Source organism: Paramisgurnus dabryanus, chromosome 7 (assembly GCF_030506205.2).
Source record: "Paramisgurnus dabryanus chromosome 7, PD_genome_1.1, whole genome shotgun sequence".
In the NCBI taxonomy this organism is placed as follows: Eukaryota; Metazoa; Chordata; class Actinopteri; order Cypriniformes; family Cobitidae; genus Paramisgurnus; species Paramisgurnus dabryanus.
The window spans coordinates 7,868,269-7,885,916 of record NC_133343.1 but is presented as its reverse complement, the minus strand read 5'-3'; the positions used below and the strand labels follow the sequence as shown (position 1 = coordinate 7,885,916).

Below are 17,648 nucleotides of genomic sequence, written 5' to 3'. Positions count from 1 at the left end.
TACTAAAAGCTTCAGGTTAGGTTTTGGTTTAGCTGTATGTAATTATGCATAATTTACTGTTGTTACTTTAGTAATTACATGTGTAACAAACACACTACAAAATAAAGTGTTACTTAATCTATCAATATAAACCTTTTTGAGTACCATATTGCAATACTATAAGCAAACTGCATACTTTCTTACTTGTTTAATATGATTGACGTACAGTTTAATTCAAAACAACACATACAATTGGAAAGAAACACAGAAATGCATATTACATATTCTAAAATCCTCCCCATTTGATCATCAAGGATATTTATGTCCTTTTTTTAATATTTAAAAGGATAGTTCACACAAACATGAAAATTGCCATCATTTACTCACTCTCATGTTGTTATAAACCTGTATAAAATGCATTGTTTCGATGATCACGAAGGAAGATGTTCAAAAGCCCCATTGACTTCAATTGTATCCTTTTTACTACTATGGAAGTCAATGGGGCTTCTGATCGGTTTGGTACAAACATTCATCAAAATATCTTCCTTTGTATCAGAACAAAGAAATGCATACATGCTCGTTACAACACAAGAGTGAGTAAATGATGACAGAATTTTCATTTTTGGGTGAACTATCCCTTTAAGTAAAACTTGAATATAGTAGTAAAATCCTAGTAGTTACCATACACTGACTTGACTGCAAAGTGAAATGTTTGGTTTATTTTACCTGAAAATGTATGTCCTCCTGTAAATCCTTTATATTTGTACATCGAGACTCACAACTGTTACCTCAGGAGGGTCATAAACGATAGTGATTTAAACTGTGTAGCTCATTTAAACTAATTACAATTTACAGTATATAATCCACATTACAGTATATACTTCAAACCACTCAGAAGTCATAAAACCAAGACTTTATTTTTACTGAGATCAATACAGGATGGGTGGAGCTTCTAAAGCAAAGTTCTGTAATGCACTGACCACACACTCACACAGCCAGAGTGGACCACAGAACTTTCCCTGAGGAGCCATGCATTTGTGTAAATATGTGTGATGCAAATATGCGTGTTGACCTTTACTGGTATGCAACTATGCCGAAGGATGTTTCATGGAGTTTAAAATGTGTTTATTAAGTTTAAAAAATGTACTCCCATCTGTTTGGGCTCGCTCTGCTGTGCTTGCAGTTGCCTTGCTTTTGCTGGTAGCCCACTCTGGACCAATCAGATCATAGGGTTCCTGGGAAGTAAAACACATGCTGGAATTTATGTCCACTCTCCAGAATTAGCTGACGTGTCTCAATGAATTAACAATTTCTATTTTTTACGATAAAACAAACAACGCTATCTGAAATATGGTTTAATTTTAAGCAACAGCAGCACAGATCTATTTGGGCATGATGAGCCAAGAAAGTACATGGAAAAAGTTTTTAGATATACAGTGTAACTTAAAATTAAAGTAAATTAAGATGAAAATAGTGTTTAAATGAATTTAACCAGCAAGTTTGTCTTACAATGAACTTACTGGCCCATTTGAATTAGCAAAGAAAATAACCTTTTTTTTTTACCAAAACACCATGTCCAGATTATTGCACAGGTTTCCTTCACGAGACAGACTCAAAAGGATCCCTCACATATTGTAAATCTGGCATCCCTTTACTAAAGCAATATTATTTAGCGTGCAACGCTCTCCTGCGGTTAATGCATCACCCCCCAAAAGACAAACTAGGTCCAGAAGTCACTACTGAAAGTTTAATAGTCTACAGTAGTGCTCAATCTCTTACCTCAGGGCTCGACCGGTGCCTGTCCTGTCCGTGTCTCCAAACAGACTGTGTGTATCGCCGGACCCCCTCTTTCAGTCGCTTAGGAATGTCGACGTGGAGCTGCCAAACGTGAACGTGTAGGGCACTCATGAACGCGCGCGTTGGAGAGGCTTCTCATTTCTTTTCACTGAGCTCGTACCCCTGGCATAGGTAACGAGGGCACGGCGCTCCTCACAGTTACCTGTCACATTTCGTGAAAGCTAAAGGGAGAAATTCTGGAAAGGCATGCAATGATTGAACAAAAGCTGTATTTAAAAAATATAAATTATGCTTTGTAAATTGTATATTATGGGTGTTTAATTTTGAGAGTAGTTGACCTAAACACGTTCTTTTATCCTTTTTAGAAGTTTTAATTAAAATTTATTTAAAAAAATAAATAATGATATTTAGTTAATTTAGTTAAGAAAATGAGTTGAAGTCTACTTTGTTAAATAGCAAACTCATTTAACGTTTCAAGGCTCCAAACCTGTTGTTTTTCAATAAACTTTATTATTGATGTAATTCAAAGATTTTGTTATGTGAGAAGACGACTTATGAAGTAATGTCAAAGGCGTGTCTGCTTCGACGCCATTACTGTGATTGGCGTAAGCTGTAGTAGGTGGATCACGTCTAATTTTGAGTTGCACCGTGTGATTGGCTGCTTCTAACAGTGGGTGGGTCATGCGTGGCTTTTGTTATCTGTTTACTGAGTGGTTGATGGCTGTAGTAGGCGGGGATTGGCAATATCAGTGGGTTTTTTTTACACTTGTGTGTAGTCAAATGTCACGAAACAATCATTACTATCACCATTCTAACATCAACTACACGACATGGAAGACCCTTCTGTCAAGTTTCCAAACGAGCCGGTAAGTCTTTGTGTGCATTTAGTGTAGCGATAGAAATATAAACATGCATGTCAAGTATTTATTTTCTTATTAGCGAACATTAGGTAATAATAATAATAATCAAATATTAAAATACATTTTTATTAGTTCATCACTGTATACACTCTTAGAACGGTTGTGTTAAAAACAACACAATTGGTTTTAGTTTAGGGACAACACACTAAATGCGTTGTCCCAGAATACACACATACCTGTGTCAATAATACCATATTATTGGAATTAATTTTAACACAACTTGGGTTTTATTTTAACAGAAATCAACACAAAATGATACTTAATGAGTTTAATAGCATTACACAAAAAATGTATAAAAAATGAACACATAGGATCTTACAGTGTATGATTACATCATAAACATAAAGAAATCATATTATGGCAAAAACTGGACCCAGACACTTCATGTAAACTCTCAAAATTATACTTTAACCTGACCATGGCATGTTATTGATATTGCAACTTTTTTCACACCACAGACTGAACAAAATTAAGCAATGCTTGGTAATTGGTTGATCTAAATTGGTATTATCTAATTGTGTACTTACATTTAACAGCTGACAGCTAACCAACCTGTAATTCATTTGTGATAGAGTCAAACAGAAGGATTGCCAAAACCAGTGAAATATCTCTTGAGTTCTTGCCATATTTAACTAAACTATAGCGATAAAATAAACCGTGATAATGTGAAAATTTTGAAGGTGTCTAAATATATAAATATAGGGAGGGACAGAATAAAATGTAAATGTAAATCAAAATATAAAAAATGGAAAAGCTAATAAAATGTTGTCTGGACCATCATGGGTTAATGTCATCTGCCTAGTTAAATAAACATTTTAACCTGTTGCATCTGTGCCAGACACACCCACTTCTTCATGTTTTCGGGAGGGGAACTAAGGCCGGTGAATAGAGTTCAGATAATTTGTCCTTTATACACACAAGGCTCTATCTCTCTGTCTACACTTTCACACAATTGCATCACCACACTCACCGCCCAGCTGTAGGTGTGTACGTTCACCCTTTACCCAACTCACCTTTATACCTTTTTTTAGTCCCAGTCTTTCTTGTTCTGGCTTTTATCCCCTATTATCTGATGGTTTGTGTTCTGTATGTTGGCGAACGAGACAAATTACTTAAATGCATTCACGGTGTCCCATGTGATCGGGAGCATTTGTTTACTCGTGTGACTCGAACGAGAAGGCAACGAGTTCAAGGTCATTGTGGCTGACTGCATTTGAAAATGCTTTGTGTTCTGCATGGTTGCAAGTTTTGTTTTTACCTCGCCACATTTAATATTTACCTATTCTTAGAGCGCACATGTAACGTTTTCTGATTCCCAGACTACCATTCACAAGCCATACTTGTAATAATATACTTTTCTGATAGTGGGCTTGTTAAATTTGAAAAAAACAGTGAAAACAGGTTACACATTAAGTTTTAAACTACAGTTAACAATAATAGGACATCTGTTATTCCTTACTTTGTGTGATAAATACCAACTTCACCATAACAAATAATAAAAAAATTTAAGATATCTCAGATGTTAATATTTAGTGTCTTTAATACCAATCCAAGGTTTATATTTAAAGGAAAACACCACTGTTTTTCAGTATTTTACTATGTTCTTACCTCAACTTAGACAAATTAATACATAACCATCTTTTTTCAATGCTTGCACTTAATCTTTGTACAGTGCGTCGTGAATGTGTTAGCATTTAGCCTAGCCCCATTCATTTCTTAGGATCCAAATAGGGATGAAGTTAGAAGCCACCAAACACTTCCATGTTTTCCTATTTAATAATTGTTACATGAGTAGTTACACAAGTAACCATGTTTGTTAAAACCAGTTATATTTCCTAATTAAACTAAGGTCTATTCCTGTCTTAAACTAATCCCTGTCCCGGAAACCAACCCTTGTCTACAATGCATGTTTGAGCTGCTTTAATTTAAAAACATCCTGCCCTAACTAGTTTTAAAATTTAGGGGTAAGCCCTGTTTCCCGGACAGGGTTTAGATTAATCCAAACCTAGGCCTTAGTTATTTTAAGGCATTAAAGTCGTTTTTACAAACCGGTTTTACAAACATACCTTACAAAAAACATTACTGGTGTGCATCTTAAGACAAAGCCATGGCATGGATATATTTTAAGAAATTTGAGTGCAGGCAGTTTTTTACTAAGACAGCTCAAATAAGCATTTTAGTATTTAGTTGAAAATAAAAGAACTGAACATGTATTTATCCACATACGTTGATGTCATCAATGTTTACTTTTACCTAAAAAAGCAAAGCAGAACCACAGTAAAGTATTTAATCGGCTTGGTGTTGTATATCATTACAGATAAGCTTCCTCAGTGGCAGCCCAACCTCTGAACACACAAACAATCTGAACTCATAAATACTCCAAGTTTGATTTCAAGCGTGATATCATTTAACTAAATTGTACCTAAGGTTTGCCTTTGTGTATTTGTTCTGATAAGGGGGGAAATACATTCAGGCAACTTGATAGTATTAACGTTTTAATACAAACACCCTCACAGAAAAAAGGTATAAATGTTTTACATTTTTGTCACTTGGGGAGTGCCATTTATAAAAGTCCTAATTTGGTACAGGTACAGATAGGACCCTTTTAGGTACAACGTGTACTTTTTGAAAAGGTACCGCCCCAGTGACAACTTTTGTACCTTTTATTCTGTTAATAATGAAATCTGATGTGCTCTGTTGTATGAACATATTTAGGGTGGCACTGGCGAGAAAACACCTGCCAAGCAAATTAATGTAAATGCATAGGTTTGGCATGCCAAAGACATGACTGATGAGAGTGCGCAGAAGGTTTATGCAAACATTTACTTGTAGTAATATGAGTACATGTCAGCAAAGATCGTTAACATGGTGAACGATCCGTTTACAATACATTATGTCTGTCTGTTTAGGATTTGGTTGAGATTTTATGGAGGCAGGATATTGATTTGGGGGTGGAGCGAGAGATCTTTGATGGATGTCTACGGCAGAGGACGGAGGAGGCGAGGAGAGCGAGGGAGAGAGAGCAAGAGAGAGAGCAGGAGAGAGAGCTAGAGAGGATTGTGCAGAGGTTACAGAAACTCGACAAGGAGACTGGAGAGTTTTTGCCAAGTCCTTCATCAGTGAACACTCAGGTAAAAATTTCGCCTACAGATGCAAAATGTTCTTTAAAATAATAAGGGCTGCAGTGATACATCACAATATAACGTGTATTTTTGCTACAAATTCAAGCTAATGTTGTAATGAATATAGTTAAATACTTAACAGTAAAGGTTAAGTTCTGGCATGAATACAAAACCTTACATTGCATTAAAGGAATAGAAGAATTAAAGATTAAAGAATCTCTACCAGTTAAAACATTAATACTGCCCAGTCAAAGACCTCCCCTGAAATAATACAGATGAACAAATGTACACATAGAGCACGTTAAAAAGATAAAAAAAAATTCTGTCTTCACTTATTCACCATTATGTTGTTCAAAATCTGTATGACTTTTTTTCGGTGGTAGACAAAAGAAAATATTTTGAGAAATGTCCCCATGGTTTTGTGTCCAGACAATGGAAGTCAGTTGGCTACTTAACGTTTTTCAAAATGTCTTCTTTTGTCTTCGGCAGTAGAAAGTAAGTCATACAGGTTTGGAATGACATAAGAGTACATAAATGATGAAAGACTTTTCATTTTTGGGTGAACCGTCCCTTCAAAACTCCCACGCATTCATTAATATGAAGTGTTGACTATGAAGTTTCCATTATATTTCAGGCCATGCCCTTCTCGGCGACATTACCTTCTACATTGTCCACCCAGCATTCACCCATTACCCAGAATCCCCTGCTGTCTGCCCTGCTGTTCTCTAAGTCTCAGAAAGCTTCTTTTGGAGAGCAGGCTGAACTGCCATCAGTGCCAGATTTACAGGTACTTACACAAACACACTGCAGATAGACGCACACAGGCACGTCTCAACTGGCATTTGGATTTTGGAATGAATTTTCTTTCTTGGCAACTCCACACTTAAAATTAGGAGGAAGTTAAAATATAATATCGGAACTTAATTGCAGACTCTATTCCACATGTTAAAGCCCAATGCTACCGAATCTGAAAATCAAATACAGTATATTTAAAGGGGTCATGTTTTTTTTTTATTTTTTTTTTATTTAATATGGGATGTACTTATAATATCACTCAAGGTTTTTTTGCCAAAAAACATACAAATTTAAGTAATTTATGAGCATTTTCCACCATGTTTTTCATCCTCTGATTGATGTGTTTCCCCTTTAAGAGCGTTCGGCCTGGCTAGGTGTCCCGCCTACTACTATGATTGACAGCATGCTGCAGCTACTATACAGTTTTAGTACGAATACAGCTTCTCAAATGGTTTTTTAAGCACATTGTGTGTTTATTCATGTCACAGGCACAACAATTAAAGTTTTCAACACTAAAGGAAGCATATAAATTAATCACTAGCGAACATTTATACTCTTTTAAAATATAGAATTGCACCTTAATCCATGTCACTCATACAGCAATTTTTATTCAGGTTTTTTTTTTCAGATAATGATTATATGAATGCTTTTATTATTGATAAGGAGGGCATTTTAAGCTACACTCTCAAAACAGTTGCTGGGTTATTTTCAACCCAGTATTGGGTAAAAATTGATAAACCGAGCCGCTGGGTTAAATTTACCCAGAAAATGTTTAGATTTGACCCAACAATGGGTTAAAACAACCCAGTATTTTGGGTTATAACAACCCCGCATAAATTAAATTATAATCCACTGTGCTGGGCCAAAGCTGGGTTGAAAATAACCAATTTTTAGAGTGTATGAAATCGCAGGATGTATTAATGAAACCAAGACTGTTCATATGTCAATAGATCAAGGCAAAACTGATTTCTAATGTCATGACACTTTTAAAGGTTGGACCTTTGAAAAATCATAACGGGGCAATTATAACACATACATTTCTTCAATCACAAAAATTTTACAAAAAGTTTACATTCTTAGTAGAGTTTCTCTCTGCCTCAATAAAATTGTTTAACTATGAGAGAAGTTAAATGTAAAAGATTTAGATTTTTATATTAAATTTTAAGTGGTTAAAAGTTTTTATATTTAATATTTTAGTTTATTTTTATTTTATTTAATATATAATATTTTATATATTATATAATATTTTTTATTTTATTATATTTTAGTTTAGTTTAGTTTAGACAAAGAAAATACAGAATGACACAACATTACACCATAATACCAACAAAAACTCCACAAACATAAGATATATATTTTTACAAAATATTTACTATAAATTACTTTAACTACTAAAATGTTATATTTGGTAACATTAGTGAATGCATCAGCTAACATGAACTAACAATGAGCAATATAAAAGTTTTCTTAATTTATTCTTTTATTTATCATTTATTGTGTATTAACTTATATTAACAAATTCAAACATATTGTAAAGTTTTACGAAATGTGTGTTTTTATTTTCAAAAATTATTTATTAACAACCTGGCTGTGAGATTGAAGGCAATTATAACAAGTCGTGAAATAAGAATTATAAAAAAAGAACGATTTCATTACAGTTTTTAGTTAAATGTTGTTCCTGACCTATCAGCAGATCAGCACAACAGTAAACATTAATACAATGAGATCAATTAGTACCCTAAAACTATTAATAAGTAATGATATTAGTTTGAGGTGTGTACTTATCTGAGATACCAAAGGTTTAAAGTTCTGTAAGCAGTTTTATTTATGGAATAGCATGCAGATAATGTCTTTACTACAGTACCTGGCTTATATCGCTGAAATTGTGACTAAATGTCACACCTATCAACGCTCTGTTAATGTCACATCTGTTGGCACTACTGTTTAGACAATGCCGTTAATGCATTCTCTACTGTAGCTGTCAATCATTTTGAGCATTCTGCTTCCACTTCTTACAAAACCTTTAATCTCTTTTATCTGCTAAAACTTGTTTTACAAAGACACTTAAAAACCTTTTTTTACTTATGTCAATTTTACTGTCCATGTTGATCGTTGCTCGTAAGTTAATCCTGATAATACATTCATAGAGTGTTATAATGTTTCTTATACCATACATTGTCAGTTAAATGGTCAAAAAACGCCCCCCAAGCTTTTACTGGGCTGGTACTATTTCAAAAAGTACCCCACTGTAAATATTGGTACCAAATACATATCTGTACCTATAATGGCCTATAACGGCACATACTAGGTGCTCTTTAAAGGGTATTGCCCCAGTGACATAGGGACCATTTTACTGACAGTGTATGGCAGATAGATTAGTGAGTAAGAGAGAAAGTAAATTTTGTTACTGTTGCTGTATAATAACAATTCACTTTTTTTATTTATTTCTCCGTTAGTATTATTTGGATCTCTTGGAGTCTGAACACCCGGATTCGCCCTTAGAGGATATAATGGAAATCTGCAACCACAACCTGTCACCTAAGGAGAACTCAGTGTGTGATCTAAGTGAACTAACACAGACAATTTCGGACTCTCTTGAGGTTGTTCAGCCTTTGTTATGCACGCCCTGTAATCCAGTCCTGGAGGCATGCATACCAGCACTCTCATGTGATTATTCACCTATAAATACAAATTTTACCTCCAGTCCATCTGAGAATCTTAATCAAACGAGTTTGACTGAATGCCAGCTAAACTCAAACCAGTCAACCCTCAGTGAATTTTGCCCTGAACTTACAACCACATTCACCGTTAATACCACAGAGTCATGTGGTTCACCTGAATGGAGCACCACACATGCCGCTGACAGCCCTGTCTTGATTGGAAGCTTCGACGACTCTACGTCTGCTGGGTCTGTGGATCTGGACACATCCTTCTACGCCACAGACACCATTAGTAGCCAATCAGAAGATGAGGAGTTAAAGAGCGTCCAATCAAATTATACCGATCTGCTGCCTTTATCGCTGGACCTAGAGGCCGTAGAAGCACTATACGAAACTGTTACGTGTACAAAACACCAAACGCAAAGTAAATCAACCAAAAAAGTCACACACACAGAACCTTTACCCAACTTCAAAACTACAAGAGGAATCCGGCGTGTTTGCAGAGACGAACAGCGGGCACGAGCGTTGGGTTTGCCGCTCACGGTGCGTGACATCATCGGCCTGCCCGTGGAAGCATTTAATGAAGCCATCAACTCTAGCAAACTCAGCAACGCTCAACTTACCCTCATAAGAGACATTCGAAGGCGCGGCAAAAACAAGATGGCCGCCCAGAGCTGTCGCAAACGAAAGATGGATGGTCTCGTCGATCTCGAAGAAGAGGTTGAGGCTTTGAAGATGAAGAAGGATCAAGGTGAAGAAGAACAAGAGAGGAACATCAGAGATCTTCGAGATACTAAAGAAAAGCTTCGGAAACTCTACGACGAGGTGTTCAGCCAGCTCAGAAATGAAGACGGAAACCCCTACGACCCCAAAAAATACAAACTGCAACTTAGCACAGACGGAGCGGTTTACCTACTGCCACGTAACATAGTTAACAGGAAAAATACATTGTCGGAGAACTAACCTGTTGCTGTGTAACCTAAATCATTACGATTTGCAGGGCCCTGGATGAAATTGGACTCTCAAGTCCTGATTCCCAATGAGTGGGCTATTCCATAAAGGAATCACTACAAGGTTCAGGATGACATTCCCAGTTTTTCTCCCATAAAAGCGGTCTGATTGTTCAGTATGTACAGCAAATCTCACTAACTAAAACAAACACTGTCAGATGTACACATATTTCAAATACATACTGGGCGGCTTCCCGGACAGGGTTTAGATTAATCCAGGACTAGGCCTTAGACATTTAAGTAGTTTTTACAAACAAACCTTACAAAAAACAGTACTGGTGTGCATCTTGAGACAAAATAATGGCACTTATGTATGAATAGATGTGTCAGTGCAAGAGGTTTTTTAAAATTAAAGGGGACAGAGAATGAAAAACCCTTTTTACCTTGTCTTTGTTGAATAATGGTAGTCTACCCGCATTCACGAACATACAAAAAGTGCTAGACATGCTAAACATCTCAGTCTCATAGAAATTCCTCTTTTAGAAATGTCAGCCCAATCTGAAAACTGATGCTTATGACATCACAGGCACCTCACTGCCCCTCCACTTTAAAATAATTGGCTACAATTTTTAAGTGGCAGCAAAGTCAGCCAATCAGTAATGAGATTGCAAGTTAAGCCAGTAGGGGGAGCCAAATAGGTGCAAAACCACTTGTTTAAAATCCCCCACCCTAATAGAGCTATCTGAGAGAGGTTTTTAGGAAGCTTCTAAGGCATTACAGAGCCAAACAAAAAAATTTGTCTACATGTCACATCACAGAACAAGGATAAATACCCCGATTCAATCATTCTATGTCACCTTTAAGGCAGCACAAACATGCATTTCAGTCTGGGACTAGGATAAGCCCTGTCTGAAAAACCGCCCCATACTGTATAAACTGAACATTAATACCAGATCTCAATATGTGTGAATCTCAATGTCTATTTTTTAATGTCAATGTCCATTTTCTTTACATAAACTGTTTTTGTGTTGGAAATCCATTATTTTTACCAAGGAGTGTATGTTTTGTGTCTGAAAAATAAATTAATATTTTATGCGTATTTGTTATATTCTTATTAATATGCATGTTTAATTAATAAAGTCTTTAGCATCTAATACTCTCTCCTGCAACATTCAAAATCAGTACCAGACCAACATATATGTTTAGTATTTTGACAACAATAAATTCCTTTTCAGTGTGCTGTTACTGCCCCCTTTTGGAGAAAATAGGACAATCATTCCATGTCAAAAGCCATTGGAAGTCTGGTTGACACTAATATGTAAACTGTTAGATCTATAACTATTGTAAATTCAACCCAAAGCTAGAAAGAGTGCACAAAGCCCAGTAGCTTAACAGATATTTAAGCATGTTAAAGGCGGGGTGCACGATCTCTGAAAGCCAATGTTGACAGTTGAAATCACCTTAACAAACACGCCCCTACCCCAATAGAATCTGGACCTTCTTTTGATAGACCCACACATACGCAACCCAGGCAAAGATGTCGGTTAGTAGACACGGCCCTTACTGCTGATTGGCTACAGGTGTTTTGGTACTTGGCCTGACTTCCTTTTCCAAAGCTATCTCAAAAATCGTGCACATATCCGACATATGGTGCAGCCGCACTTCTGGCAACCGTGAGTTCAAATGTCGGCTCAAGGTCCTTTGCCTATCCCATAACCCTCTCTCCACCCTGTTTTTTCCTGTCGTCTCCTTAACTACTTTCTATCAAATAAAAGGCAAAATGGTCCAAAATTTTTTTTTAAAATCGTGCACCCCGCCTTTAAACACAAAAATACCTCGGATGAAGGTGCATTCTTATAAACACAGAAACAAAACGGAGGACTTCTGACTTGATATTTATTATATTTTGTAGGCACTTCCCATTTACAGATTACATCACACAGTGAAAAGAGTTTACATCAACTTAAATCCTATACACAAATCTAAATGTGTTCTGGCAGGCAAATTCCTTTAATGGCATTCTGACCAGGCATTTTTGGAACTTGATTAACAAACTATTTAATTGCATGTATCAATATCACCAGAACTCTTAAATAGCAATACCATATGTAATACCTTCTATACAGAGCTGTAGGATGAGCTGTCAATCATTTTGGTGTGAAGGGAGTAGCATCTGTCAAAGGGGCGTTGTTTAGGGGAGCGAGCCTTTGGAATAACGTGAGGACCCGGATTGGCTATCTCTGTCGTGTTCTTTAAAATAAGTCTGTTCAATACGGTGGCAGAAAGATAATAGGTTGGTGTAGGATTTAACCTTCTCTGCTAGCTCATCGTTGGTAAGCTGTGTGGTAAGTATGGTGAAGAGATGACCAAACACCAGAGCGTCCAGTTCAGTCGGCCTGCCACAGTTACAATGCAATGATTAGCATAATGCAGTGATGTCATCATTTATGGTTTGGTTTATGTCAACAACACTTACTGTTTGTTGAAAAAGTAGGGCTGGGTTCCCAGTCGCTGTGACAAAGCCTGACAACACTGACTCACATCTTCATATACCTGAACAAAGGAAACATTATGTAGTTAAAGGAAAAAATGCTTGTACACAAAGACTGGTGGATCCCACCTTTCTACTCCATGGAAAAATACCTGCTGCAGGCTTTTTCCGGCCCATCCAATCGCGTTCATCTTTCTCCGCACCTCCCACTGCTTCTGATAGGCCAGAATGTGATTGAGTGGCCATGAGTATGGACTACTATATCGGGGCCTGGAGATCTGAACACATGCACATCCATCATTAAATATGTAAAATGGCCATATCCAACTTTATAAATGTAAACTTTAAAGTCCCCTGTAATTGATCATTGTATCACTTAAACTTATCGTTGAGCATCAGATGTAAAAGTTTTTCCTGTGACAGTAATTTCTTTATGCTTTAAAACAGCTTGAATGTAACTCTACACCCTTGCATTATTTAGTATACGCTTATCTTTAAATATGAAAATTAGCCCCGCCTCTACTCAATTACACAGCTCAGACCATAGACACACGAATATGTGAATTAGTCCCCGCCTCCACACTTTCAACCACCTCGGAACATACATATACGTAAATAGATGCTACGTTCGGCAGTTTCAGACACAGCTGCTATATATGGTTTTACACAATGCATTCACACTGCACATGTGAGCATCACAGAAGTAGAGTTGAAGTGTCAGTGCTGTAGTTGTTTCAGCGCATAAATAATAATCTCGTTCAACTGTGATCATGTTATTGTAACATGTTTGTGATGCCAAAAACCAAAGGAATGTCAGAGACTCCCAATTTATGGAGAAAATACTCGTCAATGGTGTTGAATGAAGAATTTGCACATGGTTTGTCTTAAAGGGACACTCCACTTTTTTGGAAAATGGGTTCATTTTTCAGCTCCCCTAGACTTAAACACCCTAGAGTTAGGGCAGGACTTTGCTGCCGAACCATGGCTGCAGCAGGCCAATGATATTACGCAGCACCCGAAAATACTCCCCTTGGTAACTTTCAATAACAAAGGACTATTTTCGGCCACTGCGTAATATCATTGCGCCTGCTACAGCCACGGGGTCGGCAGCAAAGTCCTTGATTATTATGCCAGAATGAGAGTATAGTTCCTAGCCATATCGTCCTAGAAAATCGCAACTTTTAATTTTCTGTCTGTCTTAGTACACGATGTAACTACAGAAGAGTTGAGTTTTAAATAGGTAAAATAACGAAACCTTCAGTTATTTTTGAGTGCAATGCTAATGGTCTAATCAGATTAAATGGATTATGCTAAGCTATGCTAAAAGTGGTACCGCCAGACCTGGAGATCGGCTGAATGAATTCCAAAAAGGTAAAAATCAAATGTTTAACTCGAGGGGAGCTGGAAAATTAGCCTTTTTTCCCCTTTAAAGCAAATTAAAAACACCACATAGACAACAATAAAAACTTGATTTTTCCTACAGGGGGACTTTAAAGGGATAGTTCAAACAAAAATAAAATACTGTCATCATCTCATGTTGAAAGACGTTTTGAGGAATGTTTGTAACCAAACCGTTTGCGAGGGGAAAAAATACTATAGAAGTGAATGGGGCTCCTAAACGGTTTGGTTACAAACATTCCTCAAAATATCTTCCTTCGTGTTCATCAGAACAAAGAAATGTATACAGGTTTGTAACAATATGAGAGTAAGAAAATTATAACAGAATTTTCATTTTTGGGTGAACTATTCCTTTAAGATTTTATATATTGTCTTTGCTAAAAGTGAATGGTAGATTACGTGCGGACATCCTCATACAAGACAATACAAACCTCTGCAGCAGTAAAATCATCACACCACTGGATATACAGCTAGAAATAGACAAAACAAAGATACGGAGTCATTTGTCATAGTTTATATGACATAACATATTTGTGAAAACCCAGCAAAAGTCATGTTTTTACTGGTTTGCTGTTTTATACATCAAATCATCCTACATAAAGTAAAGAAAATATAACCTTAATATCTTTAATATTGACTGAGTAGGATCATGTCAAAGATCGAAATCAATTAGTAAAATCGAACTTTGACACCTCTCATCTCTAAATGTGATTATAAGACTTAAGCCTGGATTTTACAAACAGGGTCACATATATATACAAATATGAAAGTATATAACATATTTATTACATCTATATGATTATTATTTTTTTGTTATTTATGAATGAGATCAGAATTTTCTATGCATGTTGACTAATATATATGTATCACAAGGAGGGTATGTGCAAGTCTATACCTCTGCAGTCAATAGCATGTTATTGACCAGCTCCATGTAAGCTTTCATCTCTGCCCTCTGGACATCATCTAACCCATCACTCAGGGAATGACCCTATGAATAATCTCAACAGTCAGAAATGATGATAGCATCCGTTTATTCATATCCTGTTCATAAGGTAAGCGTGATATACCTTTGCCTTTGCAAACTGCACAGTCGGCCCCAATTCTGACACAACCTGATTCCCGACATGGATGAAAGGAACCTTACCTACAAAAAAAAACAACACTTATAGTAAAAAATAAACTGATAAGAATAAATAAATCTTAACCATAACACATGAAACAAAAATATTAGGAAGAGTTGTGTTCATTCACCTGATGGTGACATGTATTCAGCATTGGATCGGCAGCACACCTGTACTGGCAGACCACACATCCTCAGGAATGTCTACAAGATAGACTTCATTAAACCCAAAATAAACAACTCACACAAATTTAAAACATGTCAAATTATTTGAATGTCAAGTCTTTATTGTGTGACATCCTGCAATATGTGCAGGTCTTTAAAGTATGACTGAGTTGTGTATGATGGCATAACATTTTACCTGGACTGCCAGGGAGGATGCTGAATCTGACAGCAGGATTTGATCCTCTGCAAAACAGCACAGAACAACACATTAACAAGTGTCCAAATGATGTTCTTGTGTGGTTGTAAAACATTTAAATCTGTGTGAATTACCCTTAAGAGGTTGATACAAAGCAGCATTTTCAGGCCATGGCTCTGCAGCTGGAAAATAGATAAAAGATTGGAGATAAACTACACAGATGTAACGCAAAGTCATACACATGTCTGTGTTAACTTGTCCAGGTGCGCTTTACTATAACAAATATTTAATGGCATGAAACTATGTAAAATAAAGTTAGCTCAAAGGCTTTGCGTTGGATCGATTCTCAGACAAGTGTCTTCCTTATCTCTGACCCTGACAATAAAACTGCAACTGATATTTAATATCACACATGAAAAGAATCAAAACGTACAGTTGTAATGTGTCAAACGGATATGCCGACAAAATGATATAATCAAAAAGACAAAAATACTGATGATTTATATCCTGCCTCCTAACAAAAGTCACATACAGCAGGCTCCATTTATTGCGCACAAATGTGAACATTACCTGCAATTTGAGAGACGAACGCCTCTGCAGCAAGAGACATGACAGCACTGAAAAAGTTGAACTTAATAAAACCCACTGACTGTTTAATAAAACCGAGACCGCATTAATTCGCAACACAAGGGCAAAGCGAGCTCTTGTCCCACCTCAGTGACGTCACGCGGAAGTTTTCCTGCTTTCTAACCAATCACGATCTTTCACTTCCGCTCGCGTAATATGAAAGCAGATCGATATTTTAAAACATTTTTACTATATTTTGCATTATTCTTTACATATTCAATCACGTTTTGCTCATGTATTTAGTTCTTAAAATAAGTTTTATTTGATTTATTATCATGTGATAATATATTTTATAATAGACGGCCAGGGCTGCGTTCAGCCCCGACAAAACGTTGCACAACGTTTATTAAACTGAAACGGTGATGCATTGAACACCCTGTTGTGATGACGCAAGAGTTGCAACTACGGTAGCTGAGAGGCCATGCTTTGTGTTCTTTTTTAAATGTTTCTAAAGCCTGATGAAATCGTTATAAATGTGTGTTTAATACTGTAAAATACCCTCGATGTTACAGTCACTGACCTTGCCGTCCAGAATGAAAGACAACATTCCAACTTGAACCCATTGAGAGAGCTGTCTCTTTACTATCGCGTGGTTTTATACATCTTGCCGCTGATTGGGCTGACATTTCTGACACACCCACCAAACAAGAGAAAACGCTTCTAAAACCTGTTGGATTCCGTTGCACACCGTTTCAAGGAAACATGTCGTTCAACCCGGAAACCGTAGCAAAACGTTGCGCACCGGTGTGAGATTGAACGTGCCCCAGGTGTCTGCATGAGCCCATAGTAGGACTGTGCGCTGGCTCATCATGGGCGCGGGCAGCAGCGGGGGCGCGCCCTTTCTCAAGCGCTGAATCTCAATTGTTTCTTCTTCATATGATGCTACTCTATACATGTTTGTTAAAATCACTACTTAAATTAGTGTTTCTAAATGGCTCTATATAAATACATATGTTAAGTGTGTACCTGGTAATTATCACGTTCCCAAAGATAGGAATACGAGTATTTTTTTACCTTGTGGGAACATGAGGTCCCCATGAGGAAACAGGCTTATAAATCGAATAGAATTATTTTTTTGAAAATGTGAAATAGGAGAAAGTTTTGTGATGGTTGGGTTTAGGGTTTGGGTTAGGGGAAGGGAATAAAATATACAGTTTTACAGTATAAAAACCATTACGTCTATTGCATGTCCCCACAAAACATAGAAACCAGAATGTGCGTGCGTGCGTTTGTGTTTGTGCGTGCGTGCGTGCGTGTTTTATAACCACCTTTAATTAAGTCCCAAGCATTATTTTGTTTAATATTTTCTAAATGCAAATATGAATATTATTAATATTCATTATATTGATAATATAATTTACGATATTAGCTATGGCTACTTTAATATATGGTAGCATATTATAATATTGTGAATGATGAATGAACAAT

The 17,648-nt window shown here is 36.6% G+C and overlaps 2 protein-coding genes across 2 annotated transcripts; one reads left to right on the top strand and one right to left on the bottom strand.

Annotated features, from left to right (window-relative positions):
* The first annotated feature begins 2,541 nt into the window (after positions 1-2,541).
* On the top strand, positions 2,542-11,345 carry nfe2l2b (nfe2 like bZIP transcription factor 2b). The gene is made up of 4 exons (XM_065240244.2): positions 2,542-2,642; positions 5,606-5,827; positions 6,453-6,605; positions 9,070-11,345. Exons 1-4 carry the CDS (start codon positions 2,607-2,609, stop codon positions 10,234-10,236), a joined length of 1,578 nt encoding a protein of 525 aa, XP_065096316.1. The 5' UTR covers positions 2,542-2,606; the 3' UTR covers positions 10,237-11,345.
* Positions 11,346-12,102: 757 nt separating this feature from the next.
* mtx2 (metaxin 2) lies at positions 12,103-16,332 on the bottom strand. The gene is made up of 10 exons (XM_065240264.2): positions 16,164-16,332; positions 15,728-15,775; positions 15,594-15,640; positions 15,364-15,436; positions 15,180-15,256; positions 15,008-15,100; positions 14,544-14,582; positions 12,867-12,992; positions 12,700-12,776; positions 12,103-12,619 (listed from the first exon to the last, which is right to left on the bottom strand). The coding sequence occupies exons 1-10, from the start codon at positions 16,201-16,203 to the stop codon at positions 12,415-12,417; spliced, it is 825 nt and encodes a 274-aa protein (XP_065096336.1). The 5' UTR covers positions 16,204-16,332; the 3' UTR covers positions 12,103-12,414.
* Positions 16,333-17,648: the final 1,316 nt, after the last annotated feature.